Source organism: Oncorhynchus keta, chromosome 13, assembly GCF_023373465.1.
Source record: "Oncorhynchus keta strain PuntledgeMale-10-30-2019 chromosome 13, Oket_V2, whole genome shotgun sequence".
Taxonomy (NCBI): Eukaryota; Metazoa; Chordata; class Actinopteri; order Salmoniformes; family Salmonidae; genus Oncorhynchus; species Oncorhynchus keta.
The window spans coordinates 40,078,909-40,094,160 of NC_068433.1; the positions used below are offsets into that span (position 1 = coordinate 40,078,909).

At 44.6% G+C, this 15,252-nt stretch overlaps 1 protein-coding gene across 8 annotated transcripts in view; it reads right to left on the reverse strand.

Moving 5' to 3' along the window:
- The window catches only part of LOC118392329 (dedicator of cytokinesis protein 4-like), a 151,568-nt gene that overhangs the window by 36,250 nt on the left and 100,066 nt on the right, over positions 1-15,252 (reverse strand). For 5 of the 8 annotated variants that reach the window (XM_052460147.1, XM_052460146.1, XM_052460143.1 and 2 more), the window contains exons 23-39: positions 12,017-12,209; positions 11,456-11,592; positions 8,359-8,493; positions 7,775-7,873; positions 7,323-7,417; positions 7,095-7,170; positions 6,877-6,977; positions 6,712-6,770; positions 6,444-6,592; positions 6,165-6,250; positions 5,206-5,232; positions 4,763-4,919; positions 4,056-4,149; positions 3,764-3,912; positions 3,048-3,134; positions 2,838-2,942; positions 2,320-2,461 (exon numbers count right to left, since the gene is read on the reverse strand). In XM_052460147.1, coding sequence (XP_052316107.1) covers positions 2,320-2,461; positions 2,838-2,942; positions 3,048-3,134; positions 3,764-3,912; positions 4,056-4,149; positions 4,763-4,919; positions 5,206-5,232; positions 6,165-6,250; positions 6,444-6,592; positions 6,712-6,770; positions 6,877-6,977; positions 7,095-7,170; positions 7,323-7,417; positions 7,775-7,873; positions 8,359-8,493; positions 11,456-11,592; positions 12,017-12,209 — 1,891 coding nt within the window. The remainder of the gene's footprint in view (positions 1-2,319; positions 2,462-2,837; positions 2,943-3,047; positions 3,135-3,763; positions 3,913-4,055; positions 4,150-4,762; positions 4,920-5,205; positions 5,233-6,164; positions 6,251-6,443; positions 6,593-6,711; positions 6,771-6,876; positions 6,978-7,094; positions 7,171-7,322; positions 7,418-7,774; positions 7,874-8,358; positions 8,494-11,455; positions 11,593-12,016; positions 12,210-15,252) is intronic. The other 3 variants (XM_052460148.1, XM_052460144.1, XM_052460142.1) reach the window with 2 other exon arrangements.

A 15,252-nucleotide genomic window follows, 5' to 3' on the forward strand; every position in this document is an offset into this window, starting at 1 on the left:
CCACAGGTCTATCCATCCAATTCCTGTGTTAATACATCCTTTCCTGCTAATCACATCCTGTAGCCATATATCTGAACGTCCACCCCACACTATATCATAACACATACCCATTGGCAGCAGGACTGGCCTGTATCAGCGTTGTGGAGGGAGAGCTCATCAGCCCATAGATATGAATAGGGACGGGCATGGGTCCAGGGAGCCTCAATGATTAACGACACATGAGGATAACAAAGCTGTATGCTAATGCTGTTTGAGGGGCCTTGTCTGCTCTAATTGCACTCTGAGAAAAGTCAAAAACACAGAATAGACGACACACTCACACCCATATAGAGGGAGTGCATGTATACACATCCACACACACACACACACACACACACTCAGAGAGAGAGAGCGGGAGCGGCTCCTTCCAAACAGCTGTCCCATCAATCACGTGTGGAAAAGGAGGAGGAGGATCATTAAGATGGCTGCCGCATCCTACAGACACCTTGTGCATTTTCATCAAGGGATCGATCCCGATCCGCACCAAGTCCTCACGTGTGTGTTTACAGCATGGCTCGAGATCTGGCTCAGGACCAAGATGGGAAGGAGTCATACCTTTGGTTTACTCCTCTATAAATCAACATGATGTAATGCGGTAGAAACCTGTGTGCGGTGTAAGAAAACTAGGGTCCTAAGAGTTTCCTGGTTAGGTTAGGAAAGACTCCTAATATGGCTCCTATTGATATCCTTATTCATAAGGAATAATCAGTCCGGTATAATATGCCATTTATATTATTTAGGCTTACTAGACATGTGGGATGCAGCGTACCACTGTGTGTGTGTGTGTGTGTGTGTGTGTGTGTGTGTGTGTGTGTGTGTGTGTGTGTGTGTGTGTGTGTGTGTGTGTGTGTGTGTGTGTGTGTGTGTGTGTATGTTTTTTGGTTTTACTGTCCTTGCGGGGACCAGAAGTCCTCACAACAACATTTTAACAAGTGGGGGACATTTTGCCAGTCCCCACACGGAAAAAGGCTATTTTAGGCAAGGGGTTAAGTTTAGTCGTTAAGGTTCAGGTCAGGTTAACCCATTAGACTCGTACCCGTATTCGGGTTGAAAATGGCAGATTTGGTCAAGTGCCTAAATTGAAACACAGTGGCTGTACAGTAATATGCTATACATGACATCAGAGCACTGTGTGGCTTTTGACTTGACAGACGTTCTGAGCATGAGCACCACGCGCGACAGGAAGTTGTCCCCATCCCTCCTGCTAATTGGGACACTTTTGAAAATGTTTTGGTTGTCCGAGTGAGAGAAATGCTGTAAATTTAAGAGGACTCGGTGTATTTATAAAGACGAGACGTTGAGGATTATAATAAATACAGCTTTAAATGTCATACAAGCCAAAACACCATAGTCCATATCGTAAAACTCTCTTAATATACAGTGTCAACGTTTATGATCACTATGTTTGATGTGCAGTTCCAAGATGACATGGCGTTGTACCCTGGGTTGTCCTGAGAAAATCTGCTGCGGACTTTGCGTCTGAATGCACTCATGAGTACGTTCTATACGCACCGAAATGTCTATCCGCTTCTCTGAATTGCCTTGTAAAAGCGAATCATGTTGGCAATAGAACAAGCTTTCAAATGATGCCCGGGGATAGATGGCGGGGATGCGGGGCTGTGTTCCAATCAAAACAACTACAAGCCGGCTTGTTCTGGTTCGTCGACGGCACAGCTAGGAGAGCTCAAAGAAGCACCTCGTGGTTGAAGACTCTTTCTTTGAGTCATAAGTGAGCATGGAAATGACTTAGGAACTGTGCACACTTGGAGAGGTGCGTGTGATCACTTGGAGACAACTAGTTTGATCTCTCACTCAAAACGTTGTCATTGTTTCGTCTTATGTTGCACCCACCCCGCGTTTTCCAAGAATATTCTCATCATGTTACTGAATGTATCCAGAGTGTTTTCAGACTTCGTAACAAATGACAAAGGAAAGTACAGTAAATGTCAAATGCAGGTGACCTGTTGTGTCCTCACCTTTAGTCTAATCATTTTTCCCTAATCTCCAAACTGTTCCTGTTTATTTATTTTTTTTACCATGGTTATACATATGTATTCCATATATCTTCTGTAAGAAACACACTTCAATGTAGCCCTATCCACCGTATAGGCCAATTCCCACCAATGTAAAGGGTTAGGTTTAAGGTTAGGGAAAATAGGTTTTTGAATGGAAATCAATTGTTTGGTCCCCACAAGGATAGTAAAACAAACTAGTGTGTGTGTGTGTGTGTGTGTAGTGTATAGTGTATGTTGTCTATGTCAATAGGTCAATAAAGGATACACTGAGCCTCGGCCTGGTAGATGGTCTGGTCAGGCTGGTTGACGTGCTGCATGGCGATGGCGTGGGGGAACTCATTCAGCATGCGCTGCTGGAAGGCCTCCAGCCTCTCGTAGTCATGGCCACGGCACACAAACTCCTTATTCTGCAGACGAGGCAGAGAGCATCAGAGGCAGAACAGAGACAGCACAGGGGTTATCATGACATCTAGTGGACAGTTACAGCATCTGCAACGGCTACAGTGTCTAGAGGTCAAATCTTCTAATGATGTAACTTCAAAATAGGATTTACACACTAACACTAACACACACTAACAATTCCTATGAGGTTGCTTTTGTGTTACGTTGGTTATGAATGCATAGTTACGAGTCCTTTTGAGGAAACTAAGAGGCAATATACTTCATGAGCAACTTGCTTAGAAGTGCAGATGGAAATTGGGAGAGCAAACGCCTTCAAGAGCAGTTCTATGGCCTCTAAAAGGTCCTTTCATGAACAAAACCAGTGGTAAAACAGAGTGGTACCCTTAGGAAGAAGGGGAACTTCTTGCCGTAGAAGCCGACCCTGAAGAACTCTGGCTCCAGTCTCTGCTGGTCCATGATCTTATCATACAGCGATGCCTCCATCATCTGTCAACAGGAAATGTCAGGTTACAAAACACTATTAGGTTATGTCATAACTGGTCAGGGATCAGTCAGCGTGGAGATATACCGGGAAGATCTAAAGTAACTCACCCTCATCTTGCTGAGGTTCCTGTAGTCGTAGTACGATTCGTACTGGTCCGCCAGCTCTCTGCACAGAATGATCCCGTTCTCCCAACACTGAAGAAACAAAACACATTATCACATTAACAATGGTCACATCTCAATAGGAACGTGTTTTCGCCTTTTCATTTCTTTCACATTAGCAGGATAAGGATTCAAGGGAAGGAAACCTCTTTAGAATATTGAGATGCTGACAAAACATGTCAAATGGCCTGCAGAGGACACTGGCTGCAGTATGAGTGTTGACCACTGGGTGGCGGTAGTGTACTAACAATAACCGTGCCAACTGCCAAGGCAGACCTGCAGTCACCATGCAGGTACAACACCCAGCCACCGTGCTAATGAAATGAAAGCTTTCCTTTCCTGCTGTGTCTTAATCCCAAGGCAGCGGCAGCTAGCAGATGGCTTTGGTCATGAATTCACAGGGAAATTGGGCAAATAATAACGGGGGAGGACATTTTGAATGATTCAGCAGAGAAATAAAGTAATGGGAGTTGCTGAGCAGAGCATTCAAGTAAGACTGCCCTTTTAATTACGACACTGTTCCAGGGTAATTGTTAATGGAGAGTGTGGGGAAGGGTGAACGAGAGAGAGAACGAGAGACAGAAACAATGAACAAGAGATAAAAGAGTGAGACTGAGACAAAGGGAGTGAAAGAAAGGGCGAGAGAGAGAGAGAGATCCCACCTTCCCCCTGTCAAAGTTCTGTACAATGGTAAGATGGAGGTACTCCTTCCTCTGCCACTCGCTCTGCATGGGGTAGTTGAGGAACTCTCTGAGGGGCCTATCGGACCACTCCAACAGCTCGTCATACAACAGAAGCGTGTAGGAGGCCTCTGTACAACACACAACAACACCACATGGTCATGGTTATGCCAAACCCTTGAGCCCACGAACAGGCACACTCACAGCCCAAACATAGCATTCACACACACACTTCATACATGGCTTAATTTACAGGCCATGTTTTACAGTGTACCTGTGTAATTCTGTGCTTTCAGGTGCAGTTCGTACAGCTTGTGTATGTAGCGGATGTACATCTCCTCCTTGTTCAACTCAGTTTTGTAGAAATTCTAGAGACAGGCAACAGAGAGAGAGAGAGACAGGCAACAGAGAGAGAGAGAGAGAGGCAACAGAGAGAGAGAGAGAGAGAGAGAGAGAGAGAGAGAGAGAGAGAGAGAGAGAGAGAGAGAGAGAGAGAGAGAGAGAGAGAGAGAGAGAGAGAGAGAGAGAGAGAGAGAGAGAGAGAGAGAGAGAGAGAGAGCAAAGTGCACAATTGTTTAACAGCCACTGAATAGTAATGAACTCTGTGCTATCGGTCCACATGAACAGGTGCTTTCAGGCTCCTAGTGCTTCGGTCCGTTATGTAAGATAAACCTGCAGGACTGAAAGACACCACGCACAAAATAAATCCACCGGGTTGGCATGGCAACAAAGACAACCCAGAACATTGTGTATTGTATGAGCGGGCTGTGAACTATTTGAGCCCTGGTCTAAAAAGCACGATCATCATAGCAACTTTATCATCACTGGGAATGGAACAGAAACACAGCCCTGGTCCTGCTCTAACACAATAGTTCAACGGGACAAAAGGCTAGCAAGAAATAAATGGGGTTTCTATGGTGAGAGGAGAGCAGTGATTGAATCTCTTCAAGGGCCACAGGGCGGAGAGAGACTGTCACTGACCAGCAGACTGACGGTGCAGCCAATCTTCTTCCCATCCACCTCCCCCAGCTTCATGCAGTCCCTGTAGTCCAGCAGCCTCTCCATCAGACGCGTGACGGTGGCGATGAGAGAGATGCCACTCTCCCTCCACGTCTCCCTCTCAATCTTCTTCAACAGACTGAGAGAGAGAGAGAGAGAGAGAGAGAGAGAGAGAGAGAGAGAGAGAGAGAGAGAGAGAGAGAGAGAGAGAGAGAGAGAGAGAGAGAGAGAGAGAGAGAGAGAGATAGAAATAGAAATAGAAATGGAAGAGAGCAAGAAAAAGAGAGAAGTCAGAGAAAAATACAGAAAAAGAGAGCAATAAACTCTTCATCCTGCTGTCAATCATGCGGTCCTGTATCCCAGCAGTAAAGGAATTCCCTAACAGAAGGACAACACACTGTGTGTAGAGTATTGGAGTGTCTTACCTAGGGTACGGACCAAACAGAGGGATTCTACTCCGGGAACGCAATGGCAAAACAAATGAATATTAATAGATTAATAATATCCGCACACACTCACACAAGTTAGTTCAGGGTTAGTGATGTCAGTCAGGGAGAATACTTGTGTACAGCCATAAAGGCTCAAGAGTGTCTGCACCCCATGTTATGGGACACTTGACCGATATACTGAAATAAGCTGTATCCAGACCGCACATGTAAAAGACTGTGGTGGTGGAGGGAGAGCAATGTAGCAGCACTAAAGCTGTTCAGTGTTCGGCACGTGCCCTGACGGTGGACAAGGCAGTGACACATATGGATGCTGGTACGTACTGTAAAATGAATGTGGCCTTATGCTGAGCTCTAACCTAACGTTGAAACTTGTTTACAAACTAGTTACAGTGCTCATAAAGCAGTTATAACGCTCATGTAATGGCTCATAAAGCATATACATCTCAAAGCTGGTGGAACATTCATAAATGGCCCAATTGATGTTTGACATAAAGTGGGACTATGATGTATGGGCTTGCAGTGAGATAGGGAGAGAATTGCATGAACACTGCACAGGCCAACAACAATAAAACACACTCTCTCTCTCACACACACACGCACACACACACACACACACACACACACACACACACACACACACACACACACACACACACACACACACACACACACAACAGCACCTAGCATGCAAGGTGAAGGGACCAACCTGAGTACACATACTAGGAGATCTCAGAAAGGAGGCGTGAAGGAGTATGGATATGAGGGGAGGTGCTTGTCTGGAGTACTCAAAACACTTCCCTTTTCCCACCCTTCCCTCCCCACATACATCCCTCCACGAGTCCTCCTCCCTTACTCAATACAACACACAGACAAACTGATTCTGGTAACGACGTTTACAGTACGGCGTGACTGTATGCGTGTTCCCTCCGACTCACATGCTGTTGAAGAGCTCTCTGTACGTCTCGTCTCCTTTGCCTTCTGACATCAGACTGTCCAGTTTGTCGATCAGCTTGGCCTCCACCTGACGTGAGAGCAGATCGTTTATGTAATCAATCTATATCAACACACGGATGCCACCATTGGGCACAGTCGGTCTGGTCTTGGTGGAACTGCAATATCTGTAAAGTGCCACCAGGGGGTGCTAGTGCGGGTCCCAGCCAGTCCAGTACCAGAGCTATATGACCTGCAAAATACGGACGGCTCTGGCCCATTACCTGTTTGAAGTTTCCGCTCCTCCTCTGCTCCCAGTCCATCATGTCATGGAAGATAGGGATCATGACGTTCCTCAGGTCAGGCTGGGGAACCAGGGTCACCTCCAGGAACGGACCTATCATCGCCGGGATGAAGTTCAACTTGTGCTCACCTGGAGAGAGATGGAGGGAGCAGGAGAGAAAGAGAGAGATCAACTACGTTCCCCTGAGAGGCGAGCAAGAATCCAACGACGTGACACAGGAAGAGAACGAGAATGTGACTGTGTCGTACCCAAGTTCTGCCACATGCTGAAGATCTCACAACCCATCATCACCCTCATGTCCCCATACCTGTACAACGAGATAACACCAGAGAGCGCGAGGTCAGAACAGGGCCAAACCCAGGATGTGAAAAGTGAAGAAAGTTTGTGAGTGTGCATTTAGAGACAAGACTTACTTCTCCAGTACCCTCTTCCTCTTGGATGGAGAGAAGGACTCCAGTTGAAGACAGGGCTGGTTGATGAAGATGACGGACAGATAGAAGTACGAGTCCCACACCTAGGGAAGACGCATTAAACCACATTATAGCAAGTTAATGACAGGTCACTACATGCTTTTTCAAGTTGTTGTTTTTTTTTAACAAAGAAAGACAAAACGGATGTTAGCAGCTCTTACCTTGTAGTCAAACTTCTCATTGAGGAAGTTCTTCCTCAGAGCATCAGAGAGGTACAGGACTGTTGTTATGATGACGCTGAGAAAGAGAGAGAGAGTGCATAATGAGATTATGTTGATAAACCAGACTATAACCAGACTATAAACAGGTGTCACCTAATGATGAGTAATGGAGGCACACAATTTTGAATCAAATAGGTTAGCTACTGCAAGGGGGGAAAGGGGTCTTACTTGTTGGTGACCAACCGCATGACAGTCCAATCTTTCGGGAACATCTCTGGCCGAATCAGAATGCGGAACACGGTGAAGATCTGCAAGAGGAAGTCCTGAAAAACAGAAAAAAAGAGCACACTACATTTACTTTGTTTAACAGCAATTGCCATTCAGCACATCACCAAACTGTGAATCTAAAGTAATGTATTCAAAGTGGGAGTGCATTCATGATATCTATAGTGTGCATTTATGGAATTCCTTCCTATTACTGTGAACTTAGTGACCCCATTTCAACATTCCTATCTCTCCATCCCACCTCTTCCTCAACCCCTGGCATGACCATTCCACATTCCGCACGCACGCACACACACACGCACACACACACACTCCTGCTACTGACTATGACACGTAAGCTGAGTCATCAGTCAGATTCTGCTGAGTGGTGTGTGTGTGTCTGTGTGTAGCCTTACCCTCAGGTCATCCTTGCTGGTGAAGGTCTGCAGGAGCTGCTGGTAATGTTTATCACTCATCTGTCTGAGGAGAGCCAGCAGGCATGCCACAAACTCCCCCTGTAGAGAGAGAGAGAGAGAAAGGGAGACAGAGAGAGTGAAAGAGAGAGACAGAGAGAGAGAGAGAGAACGAGAGAGAGAGACACACAGAAGAGAGAGAGAGAAAGACAGATAGAGAGAGAGAAAGGAGAGCAACAGCTTTTAAAATCTGAGACATTGGCCACATATACTAGATCTAACAGTGAGAGAGATGGAAGACTATGTATCTCCATGGAAGACCTGTAAATACTACAGTCTGAACAAGCTGGGAGAGAAATTAAGTGGTTATTTTCTACTTGTTTAGGTGGTTTGACATTTGGCAAAATGTCAAATGGAAATGTAAGAGAATGGTTTTCTCTAAACTCGGCTGTGGTTTAGAGCAGGACAGAAGCACGGCACTTTTTGACCACAATTGCAGTTTCAATCATTGACCTTAAAACCTCATGCTATATTTAGAATGACCAGCAGTTAGATACACACACATGCACCCACACACACACACTAACCGTGATGTCTTGGAACTGCAGTCTCATATTGGTCCCGGCTGGTTGTGGCCTGTTAGTGATCTCAAGGATAGTCCTCATCAGGACAACCAGCAGACTGTCCACTATCAGATCCACCTCCTCAGAAACCACCGGCTCCTCGGGACACACACAAGTGCACATTAAGTTTCACACAGGTACATAATCATGCCTGAAGTTTGTACACACACATTACCCATACAGACAGTATGCAAACACAGGTGAGACAAAAAGATAGACCACTAGCCCATACTAGCCAGACCAGTCTTAGACAAATTGGGCACACAATAGAGAGATTGTGTGTGTGTGTGTGTGTGTGTGTGTGTGTGTGTGTGTGTGTGTGTGTGTGTGTGTGTGTGTGTGTGTGTGTGTGTGTGTGTGTGTGTGTGTGTGTGTGTGTGTGTGTGTGTGTGTGTGTGTGTGTGTGTGTGTGTGTGTGTGTGTGTGTGTGTGTGTGTGTGTGTGTGTGTGTGTGTGTGTGTGTGTGTGTGTGTGTGTGTGTGTGTGTGTGTGTGTGTGTGTGTGTGTGTGTGTGTGTGTGTGTGTGTGTGTGTGTGTGTGTGTGTGTGTGTGTGTGTGTGTGTGTGTGTGTGTGTGTGTGTGTGTGTGTGTGTGTGTGTGTGTGTGTGTGTGTGTGTGTGTGTGTGTGTGTGTGTGTGTGTGTGTGTGTGTGTGTGTGTGTGTGTGTGTGTGTGTGTGTGTGTGTGTGTGTGTGTGTGTGTGTGTGTGTGTGTGTGTGTGTGTGTGTGTGTGTGTGTGTGTGTGTGTGTGTGTGTGTGTTCCACAGCAACAGAGCAACAGCAGAGGGAAACTAAGGCCAAGGCAGAGAGAGTCCATTTCCCCCTCTCATCCTGACAGGAGAAGAGAGCCCCGTGTTGGACAGACAAAGTGATAATGAGAGAGAGTGTCAGGCTGGCACACTGGCTGCTCCTGCTGTCACTTCATCTTAGCCATGTTCACATCCCTGTCTTTCAGTGTTGTGTGTGTGTGTGTCTGTCAGAGTTGTGTGTGTGTGTCTGTCAGAGTTGTGTGTGTGTGCGTATTTGCATGTGTGTGTGTGTGTGTGCATGTGGGTGTGTGCGCGTGCGATTAGTTGCTTCTCAGCCAAACAGGCCAGCACCGTGTCAAGGTCACGATGAGACTAACACGCTCACAGGGACAAACTGCCACATCCACACTGTTTCATTGATGGATTCCAATTGGATTGTTTACTTGTTCTTGCACCTATCGGTTTACTTCATTACTTGTTCAATAAACCAGATTTATTGGTGTCTATTGTCAGTCTGGCAGGTTTTGCTAGTTTATTTTATCACGCCACGCAAACAAACAAAGCTTTATTGAGATCACAATACACATTGTTGTTATCAAATAAGGGAACAATAACATTTTTGAGCAATGCCTACAGGGCCTTGCAAATGTTTTCATCCCCCTTGGCGTTTTTCCTACTTTGTTGCATTACAACCTGTCATTTAAATGGATTTTTATTTGGATTTCATGTAATGGACATAAACAAAATAGTCCAAATTGGTGAAGTGAAATGAAAAAAACTTGATTAATTTAAAAAAATATATATATTAAACGGAAATGTGGTGTGTGCATCTGTATTCACCCCCTTTGCTATGAAGGCCCTAAATAAGATCTGGTGCAACCAATTACCTTCAGAAGTCACACAATTAGTGAAATAAAGTCCACCTGTGTGCAATCTAAGTGTCACATGATCTGTCACATGATCTCAGTATGTAGACATCTGTTCTGAAAGGTCCCAGAGTCTGCAACACCACTAAGCAAGCGGCACAATGAAGACCAAAGAGCTCTCCAATCCCGCGGAGCACCATTAAATCCATTATTTAAAAAATGAAAGAATATGGCACCACAACAAACCTGCCAAGAGAGGGCCGCCCACCAAAACTCACAAACCAGGCAAGGAGGGCATTAATCAGAAAGGCAACAAAGAGACCAAAGATAACCCTGAAGGAGCTGCAAAGCTCCACAGCGGAGATTGGAGTATCTGTCCATAGGACCACTTTAAGCCGTACACTCCACAGAGCTGGGCTTTACGGATGAGTGGCCAGAAAAAAGCCATTGCTTAAAGAAAAAAATAAGCAAACACGTTTGGTGTTCAACAAAAGGCATGTGGGAGACTCCGCAAACACATGGTAGAAGGTACTCTTGTCAGATGAGACTAAAATTGAGCTTTTTGGCCACCAAGGAAACCGTTATGTCTGGTGCAAACCCAACACCTCTTATCACCCCGAGAATACCATCACAGTTCACAGTGAAGCATGGTGGTGGCAGCATCATGCTGTGGGGATGTTTTTCATTGGCAGGGACTGGGTAACTGGTCAGAATTGAAAGAACGATGGATGTCGCTAAATACCGGGAAATTATTGAGGGGAAACCTGTTTCAGTCTTCCAGAGATTTGAGACTGGGACAGAGGTTCACCTTCCAGCAGAACAAAGGCCCTAAGTGTACTTCTAAAGCAACAGTTGAGTTATTTAAGGGGAAATATTTCAATGTCTTGGAATGGCTTAGTCAAAGCCCAGACCTCAATCCAATTGCGAATCTTTGGTATAACTTAAAGATTGTCCCAAGAGACTTGCAGCTGTAATTGCTGTAAAAGGTGGCTCTACAAAGTATTGACTTTCTTATAATATATAATAATATATGCCATTTAACAGACGCTTTTATCCAAAGCGACTTACAGTCATGTGTGCATACATTCTACGTATGGGTGGTCCCGGGGATCGAACCCACTACCCTGGCGTTACAAGCGCCATGCTCTACCAACTGAGCTACAGAAGGACCACTTCTTCAAAGTGGAAGGCATGTTGTGTAAATAAAATTATAACCCCCCCCCAAAAAAAAATATATATTTTAATTCCAGATTGTAAGGCAACTAAATAGGAAAAATGCCAAGGGGAGGATGAATACTTTCACAAGCCACTGTATTAACTGTGAGGTAAATCTCGATTAACCCAGAACCTCAAATCTTGCACAATTTGTAGTCTGTCCATGATTAACTGTGAGGTGGCAGCCTAAAAGACTACACCACCCATGGTGCTCTGCTGTAGCTGTACTCACAGTGGTGACAGAGTCATCCTTCCTGATGAGAGAGAGCATGCTGGTGAGGATACGGGCACACATCACCAGGTCTCTCTGCTCCTGCATGTGGGCCTGCAACAGACGCAACACCACCGGGAGCAGTATACACCTCGACTCTGTAATACACACAAGTACACACACTTGAACATGAAAGTACACACACTTGAACATGAAAATACACACACACACACACTCACACACACACTCACTCACACACACACACTAGAAAGCATGACCTGCTCAAACACCTGTTTTTCTATTTTTCTCCCTCTCTTGGGTGTGATTTTAACCCCCCAGCCCGCCCACTGAGCAAGCAGCTAATAAAATGTTACCACAGCTATTTGTGTGAGTATATAATTACCATTAACTACAATTAACTGGCAAGTGTGCCTGTGTAGGTATGTAATTACTGGCAAATGTGTATAATTATGTGTGTGCGATATGCGTGTTTGTGTGTGTGCCTACACAACCCCCAAATGTTTGCTTGTGAGTGTTGCGTAAGTTATTCAATATTGTGTGTGTGCGGCCGTGCGTTCCTACCTGGGTTGGTGTACAGCTGGCTCTCCACGGTCTTGGCGATACAATGCAGCTTGACGGCTTCCAGAGGGCACTCAGCGTGAGCGGTGGCGGGCAGGCTGCCCAGCGTCTCCCTGACAAAGCCTGCCACCTCCCTCACCGTGAAGATCTTCAGCAGCTCTCCGTACACCGCAGGGAACGTCCGCAGGAACACGGCCTGGGAACACACAGACATAAACAGACACGGAATAAATATAGATATCTAGCAGTAGTACAGTAGTACAGGCTTCTACTTAAAGTGGCTTACAGTTAACACATAAGCTACTGTGTACTGTACAGCATGCGCCTTATGAGAAAATGTTACTCAAACCATATACAGTCTAGGTCTAGGACCCCAACACACTTATCTAGCATAGGCTTTTACCTAAAGTGATCTACAGCTATAGTAACAAATAGGCTACTGTATATTCAGTAAATGTGGCCCATGAGAAATCAAACCAATTATAACCAATGCTTAAACCAATCGTCTAGGACCCGGCCTGTACAGAAATACAATTCCACTTCAGTATAATAAAAGTTACATCTTGATATCCCTTATATCTAACCTACGGTGCCTTCAGAAATGATTCATACCCCTTGACTTAATCCACATTGTGTTGTTTTATAGCCCCCCAGATAGCATATGAACATGTCATAAGTAATGTCAAAATGTGTAACATTTCAGGAAATTAGCTTTAACAGTCGACGTTGAGCTCGAAAAAAACAGTCCAACTCCTCTATTTCAATTTTCAAACATAAATGGGGTGTGCCTTTGGTGGTTCATCGATGTGTTATTCTGGTCATGAGCGCTGCAACCGACAGAGCTAGTTTGTTAGCTAAGCTAGACACTGTAGCTAGCCAGTAACTCCTCCAGTATGTGCTGACGTCATTTCACAGGTTTTTGTTTTTGGAACGGAAGCTGTAGAGATTGATAAGAAATCGTACTTCTCTAGCCAAATATCTTATTCATAATTCGTTTTTAAGAATTCAAATGACCAGGTATGATGGTGCATTTATAGGTTATACAGTTTAAAACCGTTACTTTTGCATTTTTGTCCAAAGTCTACCTTTAAAAGTAACTGTCCAGTGTTTCCAGATTTCTATGAAACATGAACTACAATTAATTACAATATGAGTGAAATAGTTTTCCTTACAGGAAAATGGTAGTTAAGTATGTTTTAAAAAAAACTGCTTTTGGAATGGTGTGGGCGTACCCCAACAACAGAATGATGTGGGCATATACCAGTCATTCAAAATATTCAAGCGAGTAGGCCGCTGATTGGCCAGCTCATCCTCTATACGGAAATAGCAAGCATTTTTTAAATGGTCTGTTTAAGATGTGGGTTTTGAAGTGTTTGGCTACAAATATGAGTATATGATGAGTCAACAACATTATTTAGGTATAAGTTAACAGAATATGAACATTTAAAAGTGAGATTTTCACTGGAAAATTACTTTAAAACTACAACATTTTCTCTCAGCATCATAGCATGTGTAGAGTAGCATGAGATGAGCTTTAAAAATACATGTTTTTTTCTCTCTGCCCCATGGCAGATGTGTATAATTGAAGATAATTAGATGTAAAACTACAAAATAAATCTCATCCTCATGGTAGCATGAGATGAGCTACAAAATAGCAATTCTTTCTCTCTGCCCAATGGAAAAATGTGTATAATAGAAGGAAATTAGCTTTAAAACTGCAACATTACCTTCCACTTATCCTTCCACTCATACTGTGTTTTCAAAATACCCCTCATATACCCCTTAAGAGAGGCATAACAAGTCATGTCAAATTGTGCATATATTGATTTTTATGTCACAAATATCCCCGTCTGTCTACACCCCAATTTTCAACCTTGACATATAGAGAGCTGCTCACAAACTAATGTACTGGGCTGGAAATGAAATGTATGTTCATCTCCAATCCCAATCCACTGGCCATCATGGAGAGTTTACCATGCGGGCACCATTCATTAATGCCTCCAACACACCTAATCCAGGTGGTGCCGTCAACAGCAGCACAGTGCACATGATGGGGGGGGGGCGCCAGATTAACATGGATTATGAGTGGCCTGACCTGCATTCTCCTATAGCCATTGTTCTGTTCTGTTGTAGATCAAGATGACAATAGATCAGCAATCAGCCATTTATTTTACTGGATTGTGCCCAGAGTGCATTCCGTTACTGTGCACAGTTGCTGTTCTGACAGAGAGCCTCTGTGCCTAGTTCAAATGATTTCCCAGCAGCATTGGGAGGGAGGAAAGGTGGAGCAGCATGATGACACCAGGGTGAAATAACAACACACACGAGGTGAAAATAACAGCGCAGTGTGTGGTAAGGATCTCCAGCAGAGAGTGTGAGCCAGAGTGAACGGTCACTCACGCAACGGGGTGTACAGACAGACTTTACGGGCCAGGTCATTATCAGCTGGGTCCATTAGGGAGGGCTGCTGTGGGAGTTTACACAGCTAAGTGTGCAGCAAACACACACACACACACACACAAACAGACAACACACAGACGTACACATACAGCCCAGTGGTTTATATCCAAGTGTGCAACCATGAATTAGACCCACACATTATCTGTGGAGGGCACAAGGGTAAGACAGGCTGGAGGCCAACAGAGAGCCACTGGGGAGAGATGATTATTAAAGAGAGCAGGGACACACACACACACACACACACACACACACACACACACACACACACACACACACATAAATAATGTATTACTGTAGATTAGGATCAAGATTATTTGGGGGAAGGAGGACAAAGGGGTCTCTGGGGTATAACAAACAAAGACATCAGCTGAAGACAGAGGCACGCAGACACGTGAAGGCACACACACTACACTGTGTGTAATTCAGATTATTTGTGGGTGTGTTTAGCAGCTTTGTTTTAGTCTTCTTCTTCTAGGTTTCATGCTGTGCAGCCCCCCAAGACAAAGCATGAAATATGAATGACCAAGTATCTCCTGGGCTTTATATCAGCATGAAATTCCATTAAAAGCATTTTCTTATAAATCAAACTGAATTAAGTGGGATTGCTTGAAATATAAACGGACGCGGACACACGCACACACACACACCTGTTATTGCCTATGCCATATAAAGCAAGACAGACCAGGATGCAATGTTGATAACCTATGTGCTCTCTATCAATCATATGGGGCATGTTTCATGTCTGCACTGAGTCAAGCTACTGTGTCAATGTCACGTGC